Source organism: Lissotriton helveticus, chromosome 3_2 (genome assembly GCF_964261635.1).
Source record: "Lissotriton helveticus chromosome 3_2, aLisHel1.1, whole genome shotgun sequence".
NCBI classification, from domain to species: domain Eukaryota; kingdom Metazoa; phylum Chordata; class Amphibia; order Caudata; family Salamandridae; genus Lissotriton; species Lissotriton helveticus.
The window spans coordinates 258,561,907-258,587,885 of record NC_136062.1 but is presented as its reverse complement, the minus strand read 5'-3'; the positions used below and the strand labels follow the sequence as shown (position 1 = coordinate 258,587,885).

Below are 25,979 nucleotides of genomic sequence, written 5' to 3'. Positions count from 1 at the left end.
ATAAATCATTGATGTAGCGTACCCACAATATAACCGTGTAACCGGCCCCCAAGCAATCTCCTTCTCCCACCACCCCATGGTGAGATTGGCGTAGTTCAGTGAGAAGGAAAAGCCCATGGCAGTCCCACAATGTTGTTTGTATAGTTCATGCTCAAATAAGAACATGTTGTTTATTTGACATAGCTCGATCATCATGAGGAGCATGGCAGAGTGTTGTAAATCCTTTATATTATGTTGTTTAAGGAAATACGCATATGCCTGCAGTCCGATCTTATGTTGAATAGATGTATACAAAGATACAACAACGATTGTGGCCATGATGTAATTGGCATTCCAAATAGTATTGTCCAGAATCCGTAGGAAGTCACCAGTATCTTTTAGATACGAACTGAGATTTTGGACCATCGGTGCCAGGTAGTAGTCCACATATATGGACACATTTTCATATAGGGAGTCACATGTGGATACTATGGGGCGTCCCGGAGGGTTGACTAGAGTTTTGTGAATCTTGGGCAGGAAAGAAATAGTTGGTATAGTGGGTAAAAATTGAAATTCTGTTTCACTTAATAGACCCCTATCTCTCCAGATTACAAGACTCTTTTCCAATTCTATCATCATCCCATTTATTGGATTGTCCTGTAGTTTGTGGTATTTAGTAGTGTCTCTTAACTGTTTGTGAGCTTCTTGAACATAGTCAGATCGATTCTGTATTACTGTGTTGCCGCCTTTGTCTGTGGGCTTAATAATTATCTCACTATTGTCCATCAGCGTTTTTATTGCTGTTCTTTTGTGGACACGTTTTCCTGCTTGCCGTTATTGCATGTTTTTCATAAATTGTCCAATTCATTCATTACTGCCTCTGAAAATTGATCTATTTTGTTTCCCGGTGACAGTTGCCTGGCAGTATTTTGATTTCTTTTTAAAGGCACTCGGCCTGAGTCCGGTGGTCTCAATACTTAGTTCATTTAGAACTTGCTCTTTAGTAGTTGTGTTATTATCTGAATCGTACATCAAATCAAAAAGATTTTTAAGATCCAGATTCTGTTTGATGGTTAGTAGATTTGAGGCCTCTGGATTTCCATGCTTTGCATCTGTTTCTGGAGTATCTTCGTGGCAATTGATGTGAGTTTTAGTTAGTTTTAATTTTCCCACATACTTGTACATGTCGAGTTTAGTATCCCTATAATCAAAATGTCTTTCTGGAGAAAACATCAGTCCTTTGTTCCGGAGTAGTTGTTCTTCTTCAGTCAAAATATGGTTGGACAAATTGATGATGAGATTGGCATCCTCTATTTGCGTGGTTTCAAGTTGTGTAAGGGGTACTGTTTTCTTTTGCCGGGAGCCTCCGGGTTTGCTTGTGCTCCGGAAGATTTTGAATCTCGCCTTCCATGCCATCTGCCTCTTCCTCTCCCTCGTCCTCCTGCTAGCGTTTGATCCAGATGCATGAGGCGCATCTCTTCTAAAAAAGAAATTGCTTTAGGTGGATTTGAGCCACCGGCTGCTTCACAGTGATTGGTTTAATATTTTTGCCATGGTTTAGTTTGAGAGTGTCAAATCTTTTTGCAAAGGTGAGGATTCTTCCTTCCTGACTATCTGTTTCATCCCTGATGTATTTTCTATGTTTTCTTTGTTGAATCTCATCCTCATATTTATCCAGTCGTGTGTCCTTTTCCTTTCTATATTTTATTGCGTCATCCTTATTTTCAAGGAGGATTTTATCCTCTAAGTCTTTATTCAGTTTATGTGTATCATCCAAATCCATATTTGCGTATTTTATGAGGATCTTCTCATGTTTTTAGGACATGCAATATTATTAGCCCCCCACTCCTCCAACATTTCAGGTCATGTTTCCGGCTGTGTGGGCATCGTTAAAATCCTCAACCCCTTTGGTACTCTGACAATGTCCAAGTATTTCTGCAATGCAATGATTCCCCAGCTTTTGTTGATTTCTCGTTTATACTGGTGTTCTAATTGTCCAAAGCATTGTTTTAATGATGGCTCTGTTACTCTTTCTATATTGCCCTATTGTTGTGTAATTGTCCGATCCCCGACTCCAGTTGAGAACGTGAGTGTTATCTGATCATCACGCTCTGCCTTTCGTGCCTCCATTTATGACTGTGCAAAAAAGACCCCACTTTTCTTAATAGTAACAAAATCTCGAAACGGAGATGCTGATGATGAGCGTACCTGTTACTTTTTTCTCGGAAACAAATCCTGCTAAATGCCAGCTCCGTACCGGGACAACAGAGTTTGTGCTCTCGCAGTTCCTCCGGTGCTAGCAACACAAGTCGCTTTAGTTAAACCCTCCGCTTAGTGTTTGAGTTGGTTTTTTAAATCTCTACTCACCTCCGGATAGGAAAGCGCCTACCCCGGTAGCGGTCTCTGGTTCCGTCAGCTGGCTTTTCCGTTAGACCCGTGGTGGTTTCCCAGAAGTTACAGTTGTGTTGCTGATTATGGGAAGAGTCAATGCCAGGCGCCTCCGGTTCAATTCGATTTGTCGGTTGGATCCACAACCAAAGTGCTCTACAGCGGGTGAGTACGTGGGGCTGAATCCATGTCCGAAATAAATTTTTTGAACAAAGTTACGCCGCACTCAGGATTTGCATATACATCCACAATGGCAACACATTCTGGGTCAACCAAAATGAATGAGCGCACTCACGGAATTTTCAAGCATAGTGCTTTTAATGTGCAAGCTTCCTGCACTGACAGACGCATTTCGGCGCTAAGCATTTATCAATGTCAGTTTCAATTTTCTCACTGAGCCATATTAGTCAGAACAGTGCATCACGAGTCAATCATAAACAGAAAAGACGGTCCACTGGTCTTAGTTAGTAGCCAGAATAGTGGTGGCCATCTTAAAACGTGTTCTAAAACATAAGCATGTGCAACTAAAATGTATTCAAATAATAAGCGTGGTGAATAGATCAACATGTATGGAGACTATTTATCATATTGAATAACACAAGGGGGTGATAACAATCATTGATAAAAATTCATGATGGATACCAATCATTTGCCCCTATACCATATGGCAAATGGCAGTTCAGTAATATTCGATAATTCTCTACTGTACTTTCACAATTGTGCCTTGAATGGGAAATCGTATAGAGACAATTTATTGAGTTAAATAACACATGCGAGTGATTACAGTCACATTAAAATGCACATTAAAAGCACTTTGCCTGAAAATTCTGTGAGTGTGCTCATTCTTGGTTGACCCAGACTGTGTTGCCATTGTGGATGCGTGGGTAGTGGCTCACCACCGCTAGAGCAGGACGCTTGGAGCGACGGCAGTGGCCTGTTGTTCTGGAAATATTTGTGGGTGCCTGGCCCATTGCAGTAGAATTTATGCTTGCCTGAGGATCATCGGCGTACTGAAAATCATCGAAACGACGTATAGGAATTGGGAGCTCACCACTGACTGGAAACGCACAAAGGATTCTGGGTCGAAGGATGTGAACCTCGGCAGTGGACCACTGGTGAGTGAGCTTTTCTTACTGTTGTCGATCAGTTATTTACAAACAGCAACAGTCCAGAGGGAGGACAAATCAAAAAGGTACTAATATTACCACCACCCATCCAAGCAATTTGAAATTTTTTATATCAGACCCTTGAAAACACCTATGAAAAAGAGATACAAAAATGGTGGGAGGCCACTTCATTACAGAAGTACCAGGATTGTGAACGGATACCAAGAGGTCTCTGCATATTTACAGTTCCATCATATGAGAACCGTGATCCACAATTACTGAAGGACTGGTCAGTACATGCTAGGGAGTCAGCCAAAGGGATGGTAATGATCCTAATCAAATATGCCTGGGGTGATAGGGACAAATTATTGGAAGAGATCAAAAAACTCGAGGAGATGATTAATAAAGACAAAGATACTAAACAAAATGAAGAACTCAAGAATATCATGATGAAACGTAAAGGAATAAGAGAATGTCATCAGCCGATGCAAGCAAATCAAATTTCAAAGGGACGAGCAAGACTACGCGACAGCCCAGATCCTTACTTTTGCCCGGAAATATGATGGCCCCAGGAAGAAACTGAGCCAACAAAGTGGTGCTATGTCCTTCAACAGGGAGACATCAGAATCACAGGTGGAGACATCGGAAGGGGAACAGTCAACCACAACTGTTGAAAGAGGAAACACCGGTGAGCCCAGTTATTTTCGGGAATACAAATTAATCAGAGAAACCAGACAAAGACTAGCGCAAAGGACTCATCCTCCAGAACAACAACAAAAAAATGAAAAAACAAGGAGGGGTAAGAAAAGAAGGAGGGGAAGCTCCTACCCAGAGAGTCACTCGCAGCAGGGGGAAGAGAGGTAAATGGTAAAATCAACAGAAAAAATAACTTAGATGAATCTTTCAAAAAGGATACTCACTCAAGATGAAATACAAGTTCTACAACTGGGTGTGACATTCTGCCCAACAGCGAAATTTAACTATGCACAGACTCGCATAGATCTCTTTAAATATATACGAAAACTGAAATTTCAAAAAATTCACTTGCTATATCCAAAGAAGATACAAGGTGAAGGAGCTAATATTCCGCATGGTACGGACCTCCTTAGCGGCCATGATATTGAAATATTATTGATATTACAATCTCTGGACTCCACAGGTGACATCAGTGGACCAGGAGGCATGGCCAGTGTAGATATATGCTTAGTGCAAGCGGAAATCACCAGGTCCAGTGGAAGAAGCGATCTTAAAAGGAAATCAAGAATAATGCCACAAACCCCCCCATGATGCTATCGATGGTTTCAGTGAAGCAATCATCGCAGACTTGAAAAGAAAGACAATCACAGAAAACAGCAGTGCAACTTAACCTTCAAGCAATGGCAATCAATACAAGCACTTAAGAAGGATGATTTTTTAGTATTCAAACCTTTGGACAGGAGGGGCATAGTGTTTTTTGATAAAGAAAATTACTACAAGGAGGCGAAAAGACAACTCAACGGTGCACATTGCTGTCTGCCCATCAACAAAGCAGAATATGCCAACTGCATTCAAATCCTTTACCAATGATTAAAGAAATGGAAAGATGATGGTATGTTGACTCAAGACGAATATCTGTTTTTGTATTGTGAACATCCTGTTCTTCCAACCTTTTATCATCTCCCAAAAGTTCATAAGGACATGAAAATCCCCCCCCGGCAGACCAATTGTGGCCTCTATCAATAGCCTTCTGGAAAACTCCTCTATATATATATTAACTCTTTCTGATCACCTCTAGTTAAGGACTAAGACTCATATGTATGAGATACCCAGGATTTTATAAGACTCATTGAGGGTATGACATGGGAGGAGGATCTACTGCTGATTAATCTTGGTATCACAAGTTTATATACATATATCGATCATGAACAGGGTATGATCACAGTAGAATGGTTCCAAAACAAAAGACCAGTGAAATATCAAAAACATAACCTGATGCTTTTAGACATGGTCAAATTTTGCTTAGAAAATAACATATTTACATTCTCAGGACAACTGTATCAACAGCAGTGTGGGACTGCGATGGGCACATGCTTTGCCCCAGCTACGCAAACTTGTTTGTGGGCTAGTGAGAGAAGCACAAGGCCTGGGGTGAAAGACATGAGCATTGGATTGACAAGGTGGCCTTATGGGCCAGATACATAGAAAACCTATTTATTCTACGGCGAGGCAGTCGTTCTATGGAGGAAAAATACATTGCATCATTAAACATCAATTATATAAATTTGACATTCACAGAACATATCAGTGACACAAGGGTGTGCTACTTAGATCTGGAGGTATTCATAGAGGATGAAAAACTGCTGACAAGATTGTATAGTAATCCTACAGCAGGCAACTCTATCTTGCATGCGGGAATGTCTGGTTAAAAATATCCCTTACGGGGAATTGTAACGCATGAAACGTAACTGTACAACACAGCCTGAATATAAAAAAGTGAAAAATGAGTCCCTTAAAAAGTTAAAAGACAGGGGCTACACCACCAACAGCTTACATGAGTCTGAGGTGAGGGTGGAACAAGTGACTAGGTCTGAATTGCTAATAGCAAAGACAACTAATGATACTGGTAGACGGAACCGGGAAGGACCAGTTAGGATGATTACTCACTATAATGAGAATTCACCACAGATGGTCCAGATTTTCAAAAGGAATTGGCATATTTTACAATCTGATAACGTCTTGAGAAAAACTATCTCTACTAGACTACAGATAACATGTTGACGATGCACATCCTTTAGCGATCACTTGCTGCACAGTTACTTTCGTTCTACACCACCAAAAACAGAGTATTTTTATCAATGATTATAATCACCCTCCTATGTTATGCAACATGATAAATAGTCTCTATACATGTCGATTTATTCACCACACTTATTATTTGAATATATTTTATTTGCACATGCTTATATTTTAAAACACTTTTTAAGATGGCCGCCACTATTCTGGCGACTAACTAAGACCAGCGAACCGTCTTTTCTGTTTATGATTGACACGTGATGCACTGCTTTGACTAAAATGGCTCCGTGAGAAAATTGAAACTGACATTGATAAAGGCTTAGCGCAGAAAAGGGTCTGCCAGTGCAGGAGGCTTGCACATTAAAAACACTTCGCTTGAAAATTCAGTGAGTGCGCTCATTCTTGGTTGACCCAGGCTGTGTTGCCATTGTGGATGCGTGTGTAGCGGCTCACCACCGCTAGTCTAGCACCCGGGACCCGTGGAGCAGCGGCAGTGACCTGTTGTTCTGGAAATAAATATACATATATATATATACACATACATATATATATATATATATATATATATATATATATATATATATACATACATACATACATACAGATATGTATCCTAACCACCCTATGCCCCTACCCACCCCAAAACTAAAAAAATATTCTTAACAACCTATACCCCTGACCCACCCATAACCCCCCCAAAAAACTCATACCACCCTATAACCCTAACCATCCCATAAACCTAAAAATAGCCTTACCCCCTCTGCCCCTACCCACTCCTAAACCTTAAAATAGCTTTATCACCCTATACCCCTACCCACCCCTAAACTCTAAAAACAACCTTACAACTCAATGCCCTTACCCATGCCTAAAACCTTAGAAACGGCCTTTCCACTCAATACTCTTACCCACCCCTAAACCATACAAACACTATTACAGTCCAATATCCTTACCCATCCTAAAACCTTAAAAATACCCTTTCCACTCATTAGCCTTGCCTATCTATAAACCCTAAAAACAGCCTTTCCACCCAATACCTTTTCCCATCCATAATCCCTGTAAACACCATTGCAACCCAATACCCTTAGCCACCACAAACCCTAAAAATACCCTTACAATCCTACATCCTTATCCACCCCTAAACCCTAAAAATACCCTTACAACCCAATACCCTTACCCACCCCTGACCCCTAAAAATACGCTTACAACACAAAACACTTACCCCTAAATCCTACAAATAACCTTACAACCTAACACCCTTACCCACCCTAAACTCTAAACATACTCTTACAACCCAATACACTTGCTCACCCTAAATCCTACAAATACCCTTACAACACTATACCCCCTACACAACCCTAAACCCTTAAATGTACCCATTGGTAATAAATATGTACCATGCAAAATTAACAAAATCACATGTATTCTAAAATATGGTTTGAGTTTCTATTCAACACTACATACGAATTAAGTGAATTTAAGAATCGAAGCATTTAAATTTACAAGGACATTACAAATATGTAAGCTTTATGCAATGAAAACAATGCAACCACAAGCCCAGGACCCTGGTGGAACCATAAGAACATCTGACTTCACTATTGGTTAAACCCCTAAGTTAAGAAAATGAGTGGATTGGCAGGAGAAAATTTGGACGTGGATGAAAAAATATGTTTGGAAAGCACAATTGAGAATAGAGGACTTGGAGAAATGGGGTTCTCCACAGATTCATATGTTTCAAGTGACCTAAAACCACATAGCAAGTTTTTCCTACAATTGCCAGCTGGGAATAAAATAGATATATTTCATGAGATGGTAATAGAAGATATAAAAAAATAAGAGAAAACCCACATGTCAATATAAAGGCAAACTATCATCAAAGGAGTGGCAAGAATTGAGGAAACTGACAAAGAACAAATCAATAAATATTAATCCCTCCGTCAAAGAAGGGATATCATTGTTATGGATCAAGAACACTACATGTTGGAAGCTCAAAGACATATACAAAAAGAAGAACATTATGAGATCTTGAAAATTAATCCCATTAAGGAAATTCAACAAGAAATAAATCTTATGTGGCAGGATTGGTACAAATCTGATCTCCTAGATTATGAAGAATATACATACCTTAGAATTAACAAAATCCATAAAGATAGACTTAATCCGCCTGGTAGACCCTTTGTAAATTCCATTGGATCATTATTGAAAAAAGACAACAATATTTGGACCTCTTTTTGTGGGAACGTGTCACCACATTACCATTGCATGTCTGAGATACTAATGATTTTCTAGGAAAAATTGATAACATTCCATGGAAGAACATATGTGTCATGGTGACAATTGATGTGGCCTTACTGTAAACATCAATTGAACACGCCTTGGAATGGATGCATGTATGTACTATTTAAGTTCAAGATCAATTAATTACTTACAACCCACAACCTACCCAAATGACCATGCTGCAATTTTGTTTAACAAACAATGTTTTCTGGCTTAATAATGAATATTATCTACAAAAACTGGCCATGGGAACCTCCTTTGCTCCCACATATGCAAACTAATTTATGGGATGGTGGGAGAAGGAGGTCTCCTGAGCAGAGAAATAAGATATATATATGGAACAAATTGCGATATGGAATTTATTGACGATATATTTGTAATTTGGGAAGGTAAGGTGACCACACTAAAGATGTATCTTGATGAATGAAATAGTAATGAATTTAATATCCAACTCACCTCAGTCTGGGGCAAAGTTAAGATCACTTTTTTATATGTTACACTGTATACTGAAAATTATGTTTTAAAAACAAAAATACATTGGAAAGAAACGGCAAGTACTTCACAACTACTTGCTAACAGTGGTCACCCCAAGGCATTAGAGTGGAGCATTTCATGGAGCCAGATTTTGAGAGCACATAGAATTTGGTCAACAAGATATGTTTTTTGTAAAATAATCAGTGTTGATGATTATGAGATTCATAAATAGAGGCTACACCAAGAAGATACTGCAGGAAGTATACAACCGAGTGTGGAATAAGAAAAGAGATGAGTTACTGTAGGAGAGAGAACAGATAGAAATCAATCCTGAATACTGATATATACATAATGAAAAAAATTCCCATACCAGGTTTTTTATGGAATACAACAATGAGCATAAGAATATAGGCTCAAGATTGAAAAAGGAATGGGAATGCTCTCCAACATGATAAGCATTTTAAATCAGTAGTGGAATGCCACCCTAATATTACATATCGGAAAACAAGATTTCTGGGATATATAGTCAAAATGCATTTTTTCAGCCAATAACAAACGAGAATTGGTTGACCAACAAAAATATTGGGCTTTGGAAGTGTGGCAAATGTAAAGCATGCTCATATGGGGTCAGCATGAAGGAATTTAAAACATCTGAAGGAAAAACATGAACAATTACTGAAAGAATTACATGCAACTCAAAAAATGTTGTATATGTTTTAGAGTGTGCTTGTTAGCAGATATATGTTGAAAGTACAATCAATACGGTGAAATGAGGATCTTACAACACCTGACAGCAATCAGAAATCAGGACTGAGTATACCCGATGGCTATATAATTTTGGGAAGTACATCATGTACTATGGAATAGGTATTATGGGATAGAATACATTAACCCACATCCACAAAATGGTAATCATGATTTGGAATTAGGAATATGTGAATCAAAGAGGATTCTCTTACTCTATACAGAAAAACCATGGGGACACAATCTGGAGGCAGAACTTCATGTCAATCTATAATGCTGCAATTATGTCTTCATATGGTAAAATAATACATTGGAAATAATATTGAATATCGGATCCCTTATTTACTATGTCTTAATTGTGTACAAACAGTATATGACTATTTAAGACTGAGAGTGATTTAGAGAACATATAGATGGTCTAAACACCATAGTTCTTCAAATAATTTTATATATGATCTGAAAGTATACAGATGATATGAGTTTCCTGATTACATGATTGGTCTTTCTCGATAACTAAAAGATATGATAGTACAACATTCAATTACATTTTAGAATGTATGTTCTACCTGTATGAGAAAAAAAAAGAAATTTAGGATATTAATTTTCTAATGGAGGAACTCTTAGTAAGATATTAACCGCACACATTTTACATTTGTAAACTGTTGCCTTTATGCACTAGTCACTTTATATGATATAATGTTCTGCTTAAGATAGATTCTGTAAAATGTAACTAATGGCTGCTCTACATAGTGAAGGTAAACAATGGTTATACAAATCACTTCTAGAAAAACAGAAGGGACATGCAAAATGCGGACAAATAACATTGGTAGTCATAGGTGTCATGAGTGAAATAAACAAGAATGACCCATACCGTATTACCTATAAATGGAAAATGTAGAGACTGGTCAAGATTAGTACATGCACTACTGAGCTTTTGAATATATAGCACTTTTAGCATCCTGCACTTTTTCAACATGTAGTACTTTAATATTCTTTGGAGACAATTGGTTTACCCTCAAATTCCCTCAATTGGTTTACCCTCAAAATTACGATCTAAACATGGATGGGTACATATGAATATATATACTTACAAATCCTTGATTAGAATGAATGTATAAAAATCAGTGTATGTAAGTTTTTATTAGACTCAAACAAAAATTATATTGTATGAAATGGAAAAGAAAATTATTTTCAAGGAGGATTTTATCCTCTAAGTCTTTATTCAGTTTATGTGTATCATCCAAATCCATATTTGCGTATTTTATGAGGATCTTCTCATGTTTTTAGGACATGCAATATTATTAGCCCCCCACTCCTCCAAACATTTCAGGTCGTGTTTCTGGCTGTGTGGGCATCGTTAAATTCCTCAACCCCTTTGGTACTCTGACAATGTCCAAGTATTTCTGCAATGCAATGATTCCCCAGCTTTTGTTGATTTCTCGTTTATACTGGTGTTCTAATTGTCCAAAGCATTGTTTTAATGATGGCTCTGTTACTCTTTCTATATGAACAATTACTGAAAGAATTACATGCAACTCAAAAAATGTTGTATATGTTTTAGAGTGTGCTTGTTAGCAGATATATGTTGAAAGTACAATCAATACGGTGAAATGAGGATCTTACAACACCTGACAGCAATCAGAAATCAGGACTGAGTATACCCGATGGCTATATAATTTTGGGAAGTACATCATGTACTATGGAATAGGTATTATGGGATAGAATACATTAACCCACATCCACAACATGGTAATCATGATTTGGAATTAGGAATATGTGAATCAAAGATGATTCTCTTACTCTATACAGAAAAACCATGGGGACACAATCTGGAGGCAGAACTTCATGTCAATCTATAATGCTGCAATTATGTCTTCATATGGTAAAATAATACATTGGAAATAATATTGAATATCGGATCCCTTATTTACTATGTCTTAATTGTGTACAAACAGTATATGACTATTTAAGACTGAGAGTGATTTAGAGAACATATAGATGGTCTAAACACCATAGTTATTCAAATAATTTTATATATGATCTCAAAGTATACAGATGATATGAGTTTCCTGATTACATGATTGGTCTTTCTCGATAACTAAAAGATATGATAGTACAACATTCAATTACATTTTAGAATGTATTTTCTACCTGTATGAGAAAATAAAAGAAATTTAGGATATTCATTTTCTAATGGAGGAACTCTTAGTAAGATATTAACCGCGCACATTTTACATTTGTAAACTGTTGCCTTTATGCACTAGTCACTTTATATGATATAATGTTCTGCTTAAGATAGATTCTGTAAAATGTAACTAATGGCTGCTCTACATAGTGAAGGTAAACAATGGTTATACAAATCACTTCTAGAAAAACAGAAGGGACATGCAAAATGCGGACAAATAACATTGGTAGTCATAGGTGTCATGAGTGAAATAAACAAGAATGACCCATACCGTATTACCTATAAATGGAAAATGTAGAGACTGGTCAAGATTAGTACATGCACTACTGAGCTTTTGAATATATAGCACTTTTAGCATCCTGCACTTTTTCAACATGTAGTACTTTAATATTCTTTGGAGACAATTGGTTTACCCTCAAAATCCCTCAATTGGTTTACCCTCAAAATTACGATCTAAACATGGATGGGTACATATGAATATATATACTTACAAATCCTTGATTAGAATGAATGTATAAAAATCAGTGTATGTAAGTTTTTATTAGACTCAAACAAAAATTATATTGTATGAAATGGAAAAGAAAATGAAAATAGCACGCCAGGATGAACAAAAATGGCTTTACGAATAATGGTCCAGTATCTCACTTAGATACGAAGGAAATAGTCATGAGCATCCTGACAAGAATATATGAGTGATCATTACATACTTTGCTATGAATGGAATGGCTTATGTGAGATCGTACAAGGTCATTGTAAGCACCAGTGCACTTTACATGAGAGAGCACTTTCAGCACTATGCAACTTTTTTATATATAGCATTTAACGTTTTTATATATAGCATTTAACGTTTTTTTTTTTTGTAAAATATACGATTTGTTGATTCATGTTGCAAATATAGATAAAAATATGGGCAGACGTATATACCATACATAATTGATTGTTATTATTTCATGAAAAAGGAAACTAGATGTGTTAGATTCTTCCACTGAGCTCATTGTATTATTAAATAATTTTTGATTGTTATGAATTCATAAACCTGGTAATTTATGCATGCAGGGCTCTGTTACTGTTTTGAATTGATGAAAATACATTTGTGAACTTTTATCAAAGAAACAAAATGGGACCTGCAGATGGATGAAGATGACTAAAAGGTTGAGGCTCTACTCTTTTGTTTTGTGGAAATGGGAGAAGGAGAATGTAGAAATTAGGTTTACTAATGTTTTTGCAGTGTTGGCCCAGTCAAAGGCAATTGTTAAAATGCGTTGGCTGCCAGCACTATTGTGTGTGTATATATATATATGTGTGTATATAGATATATATACAGTCAGAAGGTAATCCAGCAGGCGGTTTTGAGGGTCAATGCCATGGATAGAAGAGAGCTGTTAATTCCCAGACAACGCAACACTGAGGAAAAGGTACGTTTTATAACTACCTATAACAGTCAATCGTGGAGATTGCGTAAATGTTTACTCAAATATTGGGATACTCTCAAGCTTGATAAGGATATCAGGGAAGCCATTCATGACATCCCCTCTCTGACATACAGAAAAGCGAAATCCCTTAAGGATATATTAAGCAGCACATTGATAAAAGGTAGCCAGAAAACCAATACTATTCAAGGATTCTATCCCTGTCGCAGGTGTAAGGCCTGCAAATATAGTAACAACTGCAAATCTATCCAACTGTCCAACGACCGTTGTGCACATAAGATTACCAAATATCTGAGCTGCACAACAGAGTACGTTATTTATGCACTGGAATGTCCCTGTAAGAAGTTTTATATAGGGTGCACCACGAAACAAGCAAAACTCAGAATTTTAGAACACCAGAGAGCTATCAGGAATGTGAACCAACAATATCCTGTAGCTAGGCACTTTGCCGAGAAACATAACAAGAATCCGAACTTAATGAAATTTTGTGTTCTGGACAGCGTTGAAAGCAATAAAAGGGGAGGTAACAGATGGCTGGAACTGAGAAAACTAGAATCAAAGTATATCATAATGTACAACACCATGCAGCCTGTGGGACACAACTTGGGGGAGGAGTTAGCCATTCACCTCCAGGTTTGAGTAATAGTCTAATTTGGTGTGGGAATATGATGCTGCTTCTTGGGTAACTGAAATTCAAGGATTTTAATTGGTTTTAATAGTACACGGATCTGTAAAGTAAGATTTGTCATATACAGCTGTGTTTTTTCTTTTTCCTTTTCAGGAGCATGCAGTTTTCATTGATTGTGCCCACTTGGGCTGAATTTGGAAGTCATTCTATGGGCCAAACAGAACACACGACATATGCCCACTTGGGCGGTATTGTTTCACGAACTATTTCATAATTGTATGCAGCTAATACAGTTGGGGAATTGTACGACTATTGGCTGTTAATTATGTTAATAATGAGAAGATGAATTTTCACATGGCCACTAAGCTGGATATTTCGTTCACTCGCAATGTTAAATTAGTTCGTGAATTAGTTCGTAATTGAATTCTAATTGCCAGATGAATGGTGACTTTCGTTTATAACTGATTTAGTTTCTGCATATAATAATATATTCACATGAAATGGTTATTTGGTTAACACAGCATGTAATTTGAAGAAATTCTCTATGTCTATGATCACGTGGTACACCTTACAACTTAGTATGTTTCTTTAAATGAATGATGGTGCCGGTAAGCTCCACCCGTGAGCAAGAGATCGGCTGATCTCGAAACGCGTTGGGAGTGTGTTTTTTTTCTGGAGGTGAGTAGAGATTTAAAAAACCAACTCAAACACTAAGCGGAGGGTTTAACTAAAGCGACTTGTGTTGCTAGCACCGGAGGAACTGCGAGAGCACAAACTCTGTTGTCCCGGTACGGAGCTGGCATTTAGCAGGATTTGTTTCCGAGAAAAAAGTAACAGGTACGCTCATCATCAGCATCTCCGTTTCGAGATTTTGTTACTATTAAGAAAAGTGGGGTCTTTTTTGCACAGTCATAAATGGAGGCACGAAAGGCAGAGCGTGATGATCAGATAACACTCACGTTCTCAACTGGAGTCGGGGATCGGACAATTACACAACAATAGGGCAATATAGAAAGAGTAACAGAGCCATCATTAAAACAATGCTTTGGACAATTAGAACACCAGTATAAACGAGAAATCAACAAAAGCTGGGGAATCATTGCATTGCAGAAATACTTGGACATTGTCAGAGTACCAAAGGGGTTGAGGATTTTAACGATGCCCACACAGCCGGAAACACGACCTGAAATGTTGGAGGAGTGGGGGGCTAATAATATTGCATGTCCTAAAAAAAAAAAGTTTGTATTTAAAGTAAAAAAAAATTGCAAGACATTTAGTGGCATACTTATAAAACTAATATTTTTGATTTTAAATACCCGTATTTTAACTTTAAACGTATTTCCGAAAAGGTAGCAAAACGTCATTTAGATGCGCTGCGTAAGCGCCCCCGAAAGCGCCTACGTTCGTGCTGCGTAAGCGCCCCCGGAAGCTCTCTGGTGCGCGCAGCATAAGCGCGTCAAGTCATGTGACCTTAAAATAACACTTTTCATTGGTTCTTTACAGTTTTTTTTACAACTAATGAAAACCCCACTCATTTCCTTCACTACCTCTTTCACTTTGGAGACAGCAAGACTTGTTCCCTTCTGTTCTTCAATTTAGTGGAAAGAATGGCTGCCAGACCACCCAGCAGCAGTGAGGACTCTGATGAGTTCATCCAGGAGGAGCCTCCTCAGCCCAAGGTGAAGGAGCACTTTATATGGACATTTTTTACCATACCACCAGGTGAAAAAAAGGTTAATGCTCGAAAGGTGGAGTGTAAAATTTGCCAAACAGTTCTTTCACAGGGTGACCCTAGAAGAAAGTACAGTTTTGACAACTCCACAATGATCAGGCATGTTCAGAGGAGGCAGCCCCAGAACTATGCCCGGGAGAGTGTCAGGGACCTGGCACGTAATCCCCCAAGAGATGGCGCCTCAACATCCATTGGAGGAGCAACCGTGAGAGGAAGACCTGAGCAGCAGCAGCTGATCCCAAACATTCAGCCTGTTTTCAATGATATCACTATCAAGTGTAAGCAGTGTGATGAACTGCTTTGCTACTGAGAACAGAGTATCATGAACATTGTACGCAGAAGGGAAGACCACCGCTGCCGTCCCCAGCCCTAATTTTCCCCGTTTTTTTGCTCCTGTTGAGCAGTTTGGCATTCCCTGTTTTTGTTTTTGTTCAGAAAAAAAACCTAAAAAAGAAGAAAAAAAACAGTTCTTTTTAGAACTACCTCCAATTCTCCAAAAAGAGCTGTATTCTTTACAAATTCAAAAGGAGTGAGTGAAGTGGAGTGCAGTCAGAGAGCAAAGGAAAATGAGTGAGGGAGCAAAGAAAGGGACGAGAGGGGAAGGGAAGTGAACTAGGGGGACTGAAAGAAGGTGAGTGTGGGAGGTGAGTGAGGAGAAGGGGAGTGAACAAGGGGAATGAGGATAACTGAAGAAAACGGAGTAAGGGAACGGGGGTGTGAAAGGGTAAGAGAAGAGCAGTGATGTTGAGGAAAGAGTGGTGATAGAGAGTGGATAAAGGCAAATGAGCGTGAGACAAGGGGAGTAAGAGAGTGAGAAGACAGAGGAAGCGAAGGAAGAAGTGACAGTAGAAGACTGAGTGAGGGAGGAAAGAAAGGTAAGTGAGGGAGTGTGGCTGAGTTATAGGGAGTAAGCGTAACAGAAGAGGAGTGAGAGACTAAAAGGACGGAGAGAATAGGGGTAACAGAGAGAGAGTGAGGGAAGGGGAGTGAGTAAGTTAGAGGACAGAGGGATTGAGAGAAGGAGTTACTGAAGTGGAGTAAGGAGAGTAAGGGAAGGGAAAAGAGTGAAGGAGCGAAGGATGGGAAGAAAGAGGAAGGAAAGTAAAGGAGAAGGACTGAAAGAAGGTGAGTGTGGGCGTATGACTGAGTTATAGGGAGTGAGCGTGACAGAAGAGGAGTGAGAGACTAAGGGGACGGAAAGAATGAGGCTAACAGAGAGAGAATGAGGGAAGGGAAGTGTAGAACTAAGAGGACAGAGGGAGTAAGAGAAGGAGTTAGTGAAGTGGAGTAAGGAGAGTAAGGGAAGGGAAAAGAGTGAAGGAGCGAAAGAAGGGAAGAGACAGGAAGGAAAGTAAAGGAGAAGGTTTGACAGAAGGTGAGTGTGGGAGTATGGCTGAGTTATAGGGAGTGAGCGTGACAGAAGAGGAGTGAGAGACTAAGGGGATGGAGAGAATGAGGCTAACAGAGAGAGAATGAGGGAAGGGGAGTGTAGAAGTAAGAGGACAGAGGGAGTAAGAGAAGGAGTTAGTGAAGTGGAGTAAGGAAAGTAAGGGAAGGGAAAAGAGTGAAGGAATGAAGGAAGGGAAGAGAGAGGAAGGAAAGTAAAGGAGAAGGTCTGAAAGAAGATGAGTGTGGGAGTATGGCTGAGTTATAGGGTGTGAGCGTGACAGAAGAGGAGTGAGAGACTAAGGGGATGGAGAGAATAAGGCTAACAGAGAGAGAATGAGGGAAGGGGAGTGTAGAAGTAAGAGGACAGAAGGAGTAAGAGAAGGAGTTAGTGAAGTAGAGTAAGGAGAGTAAGGGAAGGGAAAAGAGTAAAGGAGCGAAGGAAGGGAAGAGAGAGGAAGGAAATTAAAGGAGAAGGTCTGAAAGAAGGTGAGTGTGGGAGTATGGCTGAGTTATAGGGAGTGAGCGTGACAGAAGAGGAGTGAGAGACTAAGGGGACGGAGAGAATGAGGCTAACAGAGAGAGAATGAGGAAAGGGGAGTGTAGAACTAAGAGGACAGAGGGAGTAAGAGAAGGAGTTAGTAAAGTGGAGGAAGGAGAGTAAGGGAAGGAAAAAGAGTGAAGGAGCGAAGGAAGGGAAGAGAGAGGAAGGAAAGTAAAGGAGAAGGTCTGAAAGAAGGTGAGTGTGGGAGTATGGCTGAGTTATAGGGAGTGAGCGTGACAGAAGAGGAGTGAGAGACTAAGGGGACGGAGAGAATGAGGCTAACAGAGAGAGAATGAGGGAAGGGGAGTGTAGAACTTAGAGGACAGAGGGAGTAAGAGAAGCAGTTAGTAAAGTGGAGGAAGGAGAGTAAGGGAAGGAAAAAGAGTAAAGGAGCGAAGGAAGGGAAGAGAGAGGAAGGAAAGTAAAGGAGAAGGTCTGAAAGAAGGTGAGTGTGAGAGGAGTGAGGAAAAGGGGAGTAAACGTGGGGATTCAGAAAAAGTGAGGTACAAAAAAACACCCACATAATACAACAGCTCTTTTCAGATCTACCCTACCTCTAAGCACTCTAAATAATTTTTTTACTATAATTTTTTACACTGTTTTTCCCCGTGGTGTGCTCAGGGTGCGCGTACCGGAGAGCGCACATGAGAACGCCCCCAGCGCTTACCCCGCGAAAATGTAAAAAAAATTTAAAAAAAATTGCCCTTCAGGGTCCTTCTAGGCCCCCCTCAGAAAACCTAGGGGGTCAGGGGGTGTCTACCCTGCCCTCTTTTTATTTTCACCTCTTGTGTCTCGATTCTACCGACTCTCCGGACTGTTCAGAATGTTGACAGACACCCGAGAGCCAATCAGCTTTCCGCTTGCGCACTCCCATAGCGCGCCGGGTGCGCTCCCCGGTACGCGCACCGGTGAGCGCTCGTAGCGGGCCTATAGATATATATGTGTTTTTGAAGTAAATTTTCATAAAAACCACTGGAGCAATTTTCACCAAATATAGCAAAGGCACATCTGCGTACCAGTCCCTACAATTTTGCCAAGTTTGGTGTAATTCCGTTCAGGGGTTCGGGCTGTAGACTTGTCAGAACGTCCTATGGAAATTAACATGGGGAAAACACGTTTTGGGACCCCCCTTTTTTCTCAGCCCCCACTTCACGACCCCCCAAAACTTACAGGGAAGGAGCGGAGCTGGCCAAAATTTAGGAAAATTACACGCAAATTCCTCAACCGGCGCCAGAGTTATTCCCAATAGAATGTTGCGGATTTCCTATGGTAGCTAGGTCCTAACTATAACTATAAAATCGGCATTCTGTTCCATAAGCGGTGGCGTCGGATGGCATCATCGCATGAGTGTCTCAACAACACCTGGGCTTACTCCACGGCTCAGGCTAGCCGTTCAAAATCCAAAACAAGTTTTCCTGTGTAAAGAGAGCCCACGAACAGGTAAGTTCGTGGGTTCGGTGGCGTCGGTTGGCGTCATCGCATGAGTGAGCTTATTTGGGGGAACTAGCGTGGCTGCTCACTGAAGAAATATTGTTGGCACAATATCATGAATATTCATGAATAAATGTGGCAATTGACTTACCTGTTCGTGGGCTCTCTTTACACATGCAAACTTGTTTTGGATGTTGAACGGCTAGCCTGAGCCGTGGAGTAAGCCCTAGTGTTGTTGAGACACTCATGCGATGACGCCAACCGCTTATGGAACAGAATGCCAATTTTTGAAGGATGATATTGTGCAGCAGGGACTTAAGCTATGTCCCACCACACACTTGGGGACATTGTGAGCTTATTTGGGGGAACTAGCGTGGCTGCTCACTGAAGAAATATTGTTGACACTACAACGACCATCGGGCTGCCGTCGCGGCCACACCCCTTTTGTGGCGGAGTATAAAATACAACGGTGCCATCAAAAAATGCCGCGCTGCTTTCTCTGCTGTTCCTTGGCCTTTGAAGAAGTGTGTAGAACACGAAACGCGTCGGCTGGCCTGGAACAATGATGTGAGGCATGGCGGCTGGTCTTCCCTGCTCCCTTCATGAATAAATGTGACAATTGAACTTACCTGTTCGTTGGCTCTCTTTACACAGGCAAACTTGTTTTGGATGTTGAATGGCTAGCCTGAGCCGTGGAGTAAGCCCCGGTGTTGTTGAGGCACTCATGCGATGACGCCAACCGACGCCACCTCTTATGGAACAGAATGCCGATTTTTGAAGGATGATATTGTGCAGCGGGGACTCAAGCTATGTCCCACCTCCCACCTGTGGACATTTTGAGCTTATTTGGGGGAACTAGCGTAGCTGCTCACTGAAGAAATATTGTTGGCACTACAACGACCAACGGGCCGCAGTCGCGTCCACACCCCTTTTGGGGCGGAGTATGAAATACAACGGTGCCACCAAAAAATGCTGCGCTGCTTTCTCTGCTGTTCCTTGGCCTTTGAAGAAGTGTGTAGAACACGAAACGCGTCGGCTGGACTGGAATAATGATGTGAGGCATGGCGGCTGGTCTTCGCTGCTCCCTTCATGAATAAATGTGGCAATTGAACTTACCTCTTTGTGGGCTCTCTTTACACAGGCAAACTTGTTTTGGATGTTGAACGGCTAGCATGAGCCGTGGAGTAAGCCCCGGTGTTGTTGAGACACTCATGCGATGACACCAACCAACGCCACCGCTTATGGAACAGAATGCCGATTTTTGAAGAATGATATTGTGCAGCGGGGACTCAAGCTATGTCCCACCACCCACTTGGGTACATTGTGAGCTTATTTGGGGGAACTAGCGTGGCTGCTCACTGACATAATATTGTTGCCACTACAATGACAATCGGGCTGCAGTCGCGGCCACACCCCTTTTGGGGCGGAGTATGAAATAGTATATATATCTGTGAGCAAGGTAACTCGACCTTAAAAAATACCTGTGCCTAAAAGCAACGCTGGATTTGCGTGGTCTCTCTGTCGTTTCGTCGGCGTGCTGGGAGACTGCAGCTGCTGTATATATATATATATATATATATATATATATATATATATATATATATATATATATAAACATTAACACACACTCACATATATATATACACACACACACATATATATATATATATATATATACCTACATATAGAAAGATATATATACACACACATATTTATATACATATATATATACACACACACACATATGTCAACCAAGAGGTGTCTGCTGTTAGAAAGGCCACACGACAGGTAGGTTTCTGCCACACTTGTTTATTACAGGGAACAGCGGTGTTGAAGACTCGCACTCACAAAAGTTCTAGTCCAAATTGCCAGACGCGTTTCGTGGGGAAACCACTTCTTCAAAGGCGACGGACTTGCAAGAGCAGAGGCACGGCATTCTTTGACAAAGCTGATAATGTCCACAATCCCGCCTTCGAGGGCGTGGCCACTGCCGTGGCCTGATGGTATTTGTAGTATCGATGTGTGTCATATGTTACTTCCGTGAGCTGGCGTGCCCCTGCACATGAAATATCTGCAAATATTCCACAGTGGGTAGTGATGATATATATATATATATATATATATATATATATATATATTCACTGAAAAAACCATAGGTTATAGACCATATATAGTTAGGAATTAGCATTTAAAAAACCTTATTTTACTCACACAAAACCATTGAAATTCCATATATAGTTAGTTGTACTAACTATATATCGCGCACCCGCAATCCACTGCTGATGATGTCACATATTACATCATTCATGACATGGTCAGTGACATCACTGATGACATCACTGATGACATCTCAAATGACATCACTGATGACATCACTGATGACAACATCCAGTGACTGTATGTTTCTGTAAAGTTAAAATATGTCTTATATATTGAAGAATGAGTGGATGTATAAGTGTCTGGATGATGTATTTAGTAGGTGCATGACTGACTGTATAAGTGAGTGATTAAATGTGTCTCACTGAGTGCATAGGTTAGTGACTAAACTGTTTTAAATTGTGCACCATTGTGTCTGTTGTTTTGTAATCTGATGCATGTGTTGATCATTAGCTATATGACTAACTATATGGGTTATTGATTAGTTGGCCAAGTATTTGTATGGGAGACTGAGTGTGTGTGTGGGTGGCTGGGAGGTGTATGACTCTGTGCATAGATGTGTGAGCAGTTGATTCACTAGATGTATGGGTTCAAAAGTGCATGTGGTTTACTGTGTGCATGAGTGTATTGGTGAGTGAATGGATATCTCAGTGCTACATGTCAAAGTAAGTACATATGTAAAACACAGTACATGTGGTAGTTGACATATATAAATAACTGTGCATAAGAGCCAGTGAATGTGTGAGTGGCTGTATGGATTATTGTGAACTTGTATCAGGGATTGTATAACAGAGTAAATATGTGTTATTATATGTTTCAATAAGTAAGGTGTGTTTAACGATATAGTTGAGCAAATGGAGGTGTGATTGATTCTTTGCAAGACTGATTAGGTGTGTGAGTAACTCCATGGATGAGTGACAGTCTGTGAGTGTCTGTTTACACTGAGTGTATCTACGGTTATATTAGAGTCTGAAGAGGTTCATCGTATCATCACATGAATGATGTCATCGGTGATGTCATGAGTAATGTCAAATGAGATGTCATCAGTGATGTCATCAGTGATGTCATTTGAGATGTCATCAGTGATGTCACTGACCATGTCATGAATGATGTAATATGTGACATCATCAGCAGTGGATTGCGGGTGCGCGATATATAGTTAGTACAACTAACTATATATGGAATTTCAATGGTTTTGTGTGAGTAAAATAAGGTTTTTTAAATGCTAATTCCTAACTATATATGGTCTATAACCTATGGTTTTTTCAGTGAATTTTCAAGGTTTTGTAAATGCTAATTCCTAACTATATATGGTCTATAACCTATGGTTTTTTCAGTGAATTTCATAGGTTTTTTAATAGCAAATCTTTATAAAAATAATACATTTTAAATCTAATTTTATATTGTATAATTTTTTTATTTTTTTTTAATATTATTTTTAGTGCGCTCCCGGGGCGCGGACAGGTGAACGCACGGGTAAGCACAATCTTGCGGCGCGCCCCGGGGCGCGTACTAATGCGCGTCCCGGAAGCGCTATTGCCGAGAACGAAAACAACATCGTGACGTATCGCGTAGCCGCCACGCCTTGCGTCATAAGACACGTATCGCGTAGCCGCGAGATGCGTCTTATGACGCACCGCGTAAGCGCACCCGGAAGCGCATACGATCGCGCAACGTAAGCGCCCCGATGCGCTTACGATACACGCCCGGGACGCGCCCCGGGGCGCGTAGCGTAAGCGCGTCAAACCATGTGACTTTAAAATAACACTTTTCATTGGTTCAGAACTTTTTTTTTTCCAAATTGTGTGAAACCCACCCATTTCTCTCACTATTGCTTTGTACTTGGAGAGAGCAAGAGCTGTTGTGTCTACTCTATCTCCTACTTTTCTGATCTCCAGCAATGGCTGCAAGAGAGTCATCCAGCAGTGATTCAGAGGGATTTTTAGATGAGGACCCTCCTCAGCAAAAGAAAAAAACCCATTTCATCTGGAAATTTTACGAAATCCCAGAAGGACAGAAAAAAGTCAACGCTCCCAAAGTAACATGCAAAATATGTGGGAGTAGTTTATCCAGAGGCAATCCTCTGAAAAAATATAGTTTTGGGAATGCTAATTTGATCCGGCATGTGAAAAGAAGACACCCTAACAACTTTGCCAGGGAGAGTGTCAGAGAGCTGGCACGGAATGTACCCACAGATGGCGGCAGCACCTCCACTGGTGGAGCAACACCTTCGGGACCACCCCGTGGAAGAATGGTCCCTAACATTCAGCCGGTGTTTGCGGGCATCAAATTTTTGTGCACAGAGTGTGACGAACTGCTCTGCTATGGGGAGCAGAGTGTTGAACTGATTGCCCTAAAGAAACAGCAACACCGCTGCTCTTCCAGTCCCTAAATTTTCAAATTTTTTTGCTCCTGTTGAGCAGTTTTGGAATCCTTGTTTTTGTTTTTCCCTTGAAAAAAATCCAAAAAAAATATAAAATTGTTTTAAAAAGTCTAAAAAAATATAAAACAACAAAAACAAAAAAAATATATAAAACAACAAAATCAAAAAAAAGTTCTTTTCAGAACTACCTCCAATTTTTAAAAAGCAGCTTTATTTTTTTAAAAGTCTGTCATTTTTAATCTCCATGGTACGCTCCCCCGTACGCTCCCCGGTGCGCGTACCGGGCGCTCACCCCCGCGAAAATCGAATTTTTTTTATTTTTTTTTTCACCCGCGGGAGCCTTTTATGGCCCCCACATGAAACCTAGGGGGTCAGGGGGTGTGTACCCTGCCCCCTCTTGCTCATTTCCCCCTTTGATTTTTGCCACCTCTTGTGTCTCAATCCTACCGAGACACAAGATGGCGGCCGCTGCGGACTGTTTCGAATGTTTACAGACACCCGAGAACCAATCAGCTTGCCGTGCGCAAGTCGCGTGGCGCGCCTTGAGCGCTCCCCGGTACGCGTACCGGGGAGCGCTCCAGGCGCGGCTCTAGATATATATCTTTTTTTGAACGTTAATTTCTCAAAATCCACTGTAGCACATATATTGAGACCTACAAAAGGCACATCGGGCTACCAGTCCCTACAATTTTGCCAAGTTTCGTGCAAATCCATTCAGCCGTTCGGGCTAAAAGTGAGGCCAACCGCCCTATGGAAAACTCAATGTTAAAAACACGTTTTGGGACCCCCCTTTTTTCTCGGCCCCCCCTTGACGAAACCCCCCCAAATTTTCAGGGGCTGCTCAGAAACAAAATGTTCCATTTTCCTGAAAATTTCAGCCAATTCCGTCCACAAACGCCAAAGTTATTAGACATAGAATTTTCAAAAATCCCATAGAGAAAAAATCCTAACTATATATACCTACTGGCGACCGCCAGTAGGTAATATATATATATATATATATATATATATATATATATATATACACACACAAACACACATACACATATGCTTGAAAATTGCCATATGCATGACCCAACTATTAACAAGTGTGGAAGGCACCATGAATGTAAATAGAAGGCCCTGCTGGGGGCCTCCAAAGACACTTTCTGACAGCCTTTTCCTGTTGGAAAGACCATCATGAAATGGCTGTCGGAAAGTGCCATCATAATCCAGACTGCGGAGCCGAGCCTGGCTCCGCTGTCATTAGGGGATTATGCTGTTTCCAATGCTCTGACAGGCTCCTTGAGCCCGTGGGTACCACGTCATAATCCCTCCTCCGGTTTTGTACCGACCGCCGTCATCCTTAAATGGCGATTGGGATGAAACCAGACGACCCCTGGTCAGAGGCTTTACCCCCGACATTGAAATCAGGTCCATAGTTGTTGCCTCATATTGTATGTAAATAAAGGCAACTAAAGAATACTATTCATGAAATACAAGTATATGTACTTCCATTCTTTTAGCAACAACTAAACCCTTGCTGAGTGTGATAGTCCCGCTGTCCTGCACACCAGGCCGATTAGTATACATAATTATAACATATTTTTCATTGTAAATGTATTAATTGATATTCATAAGGAAATGTTAACTTATATTGTGAAAGGTTCATTGAACTGTTCAATGAAGTGAAGCTTTCATTTGTTAAGGACTTACCTTCTCCACCTGAGTCTCTTAACATGGTATCTGCCACAACCACAATAGGTCTTCTTAGTATGTGAGCCAAAACAAACACATGAAACTCTTCCAAGCTCTCGTACACTGGATCCTCCGCATTGTCCGCTCTTGAAAACACAATACAAATCGTATAAGATATTTTCTCACAAATATAATGACTGTGTCAAATTTATTAAACAAAAACTTAAAGGGCAATGTCTCAAGAATGTGAATTTAGAGAAAAATCATTTTTTGCACTACCTACATTTAGTGATAGAAAATGCTGCAGTAACTTCCAGTTTATATAGCTCAGACTTTATACCCATTAGGGCACTCAGAAAGCTTTACAAGTATTGGTTAAAGTTCAACATGAGGTATACTTGAGCAAAAGACGAGTATAGTGTGGGGGAATCCACAGATGTAGGACTTTATTAGTATAAACTACTGTCTTTTTTATTAAACAAATCCAATTTTTATAGGTGGAGGAAATGCATCCAAAAATCATGTTTGTTCATGGATAAATTAGTTTTGTCAGAACATGCTTGTGCAAATCTGTTTTTCCAGGAATCTCGAGCTGTAGCAATATTGGGTACACAACCTTCACACATCACAAACGAAATCAATTCTGAGTCCACAGTACTTCCTGATTGGAATTTGGGGCCACTTGTACA

The 25,979-nt window shown here is 40.1% G+C and overlaps 1 protein-coding gene across 1 annotated transcript in view; it reads right to left on the bottom strand.

Annotated features, from left to right (window-relative positions):
* OTUD7A (OTU deubiquitinase 7A) overlaps positions 1-25,979 on the bottom strand; it is a 681,211-nt gene that overhangs the window by 159,397 nt on the left and 495,835 nt on the right. The window contains exon 8 of the mRNA XM_078685161.1: positions 25,309-25,436. Within this exon, the coding sequence (XP_078541287.1) occupies positions 25,309-25,436 (128 nt within the window). The remainder of the gene's footprint in view (positions 1-25,308; positions 25,437-25,979) is intronic.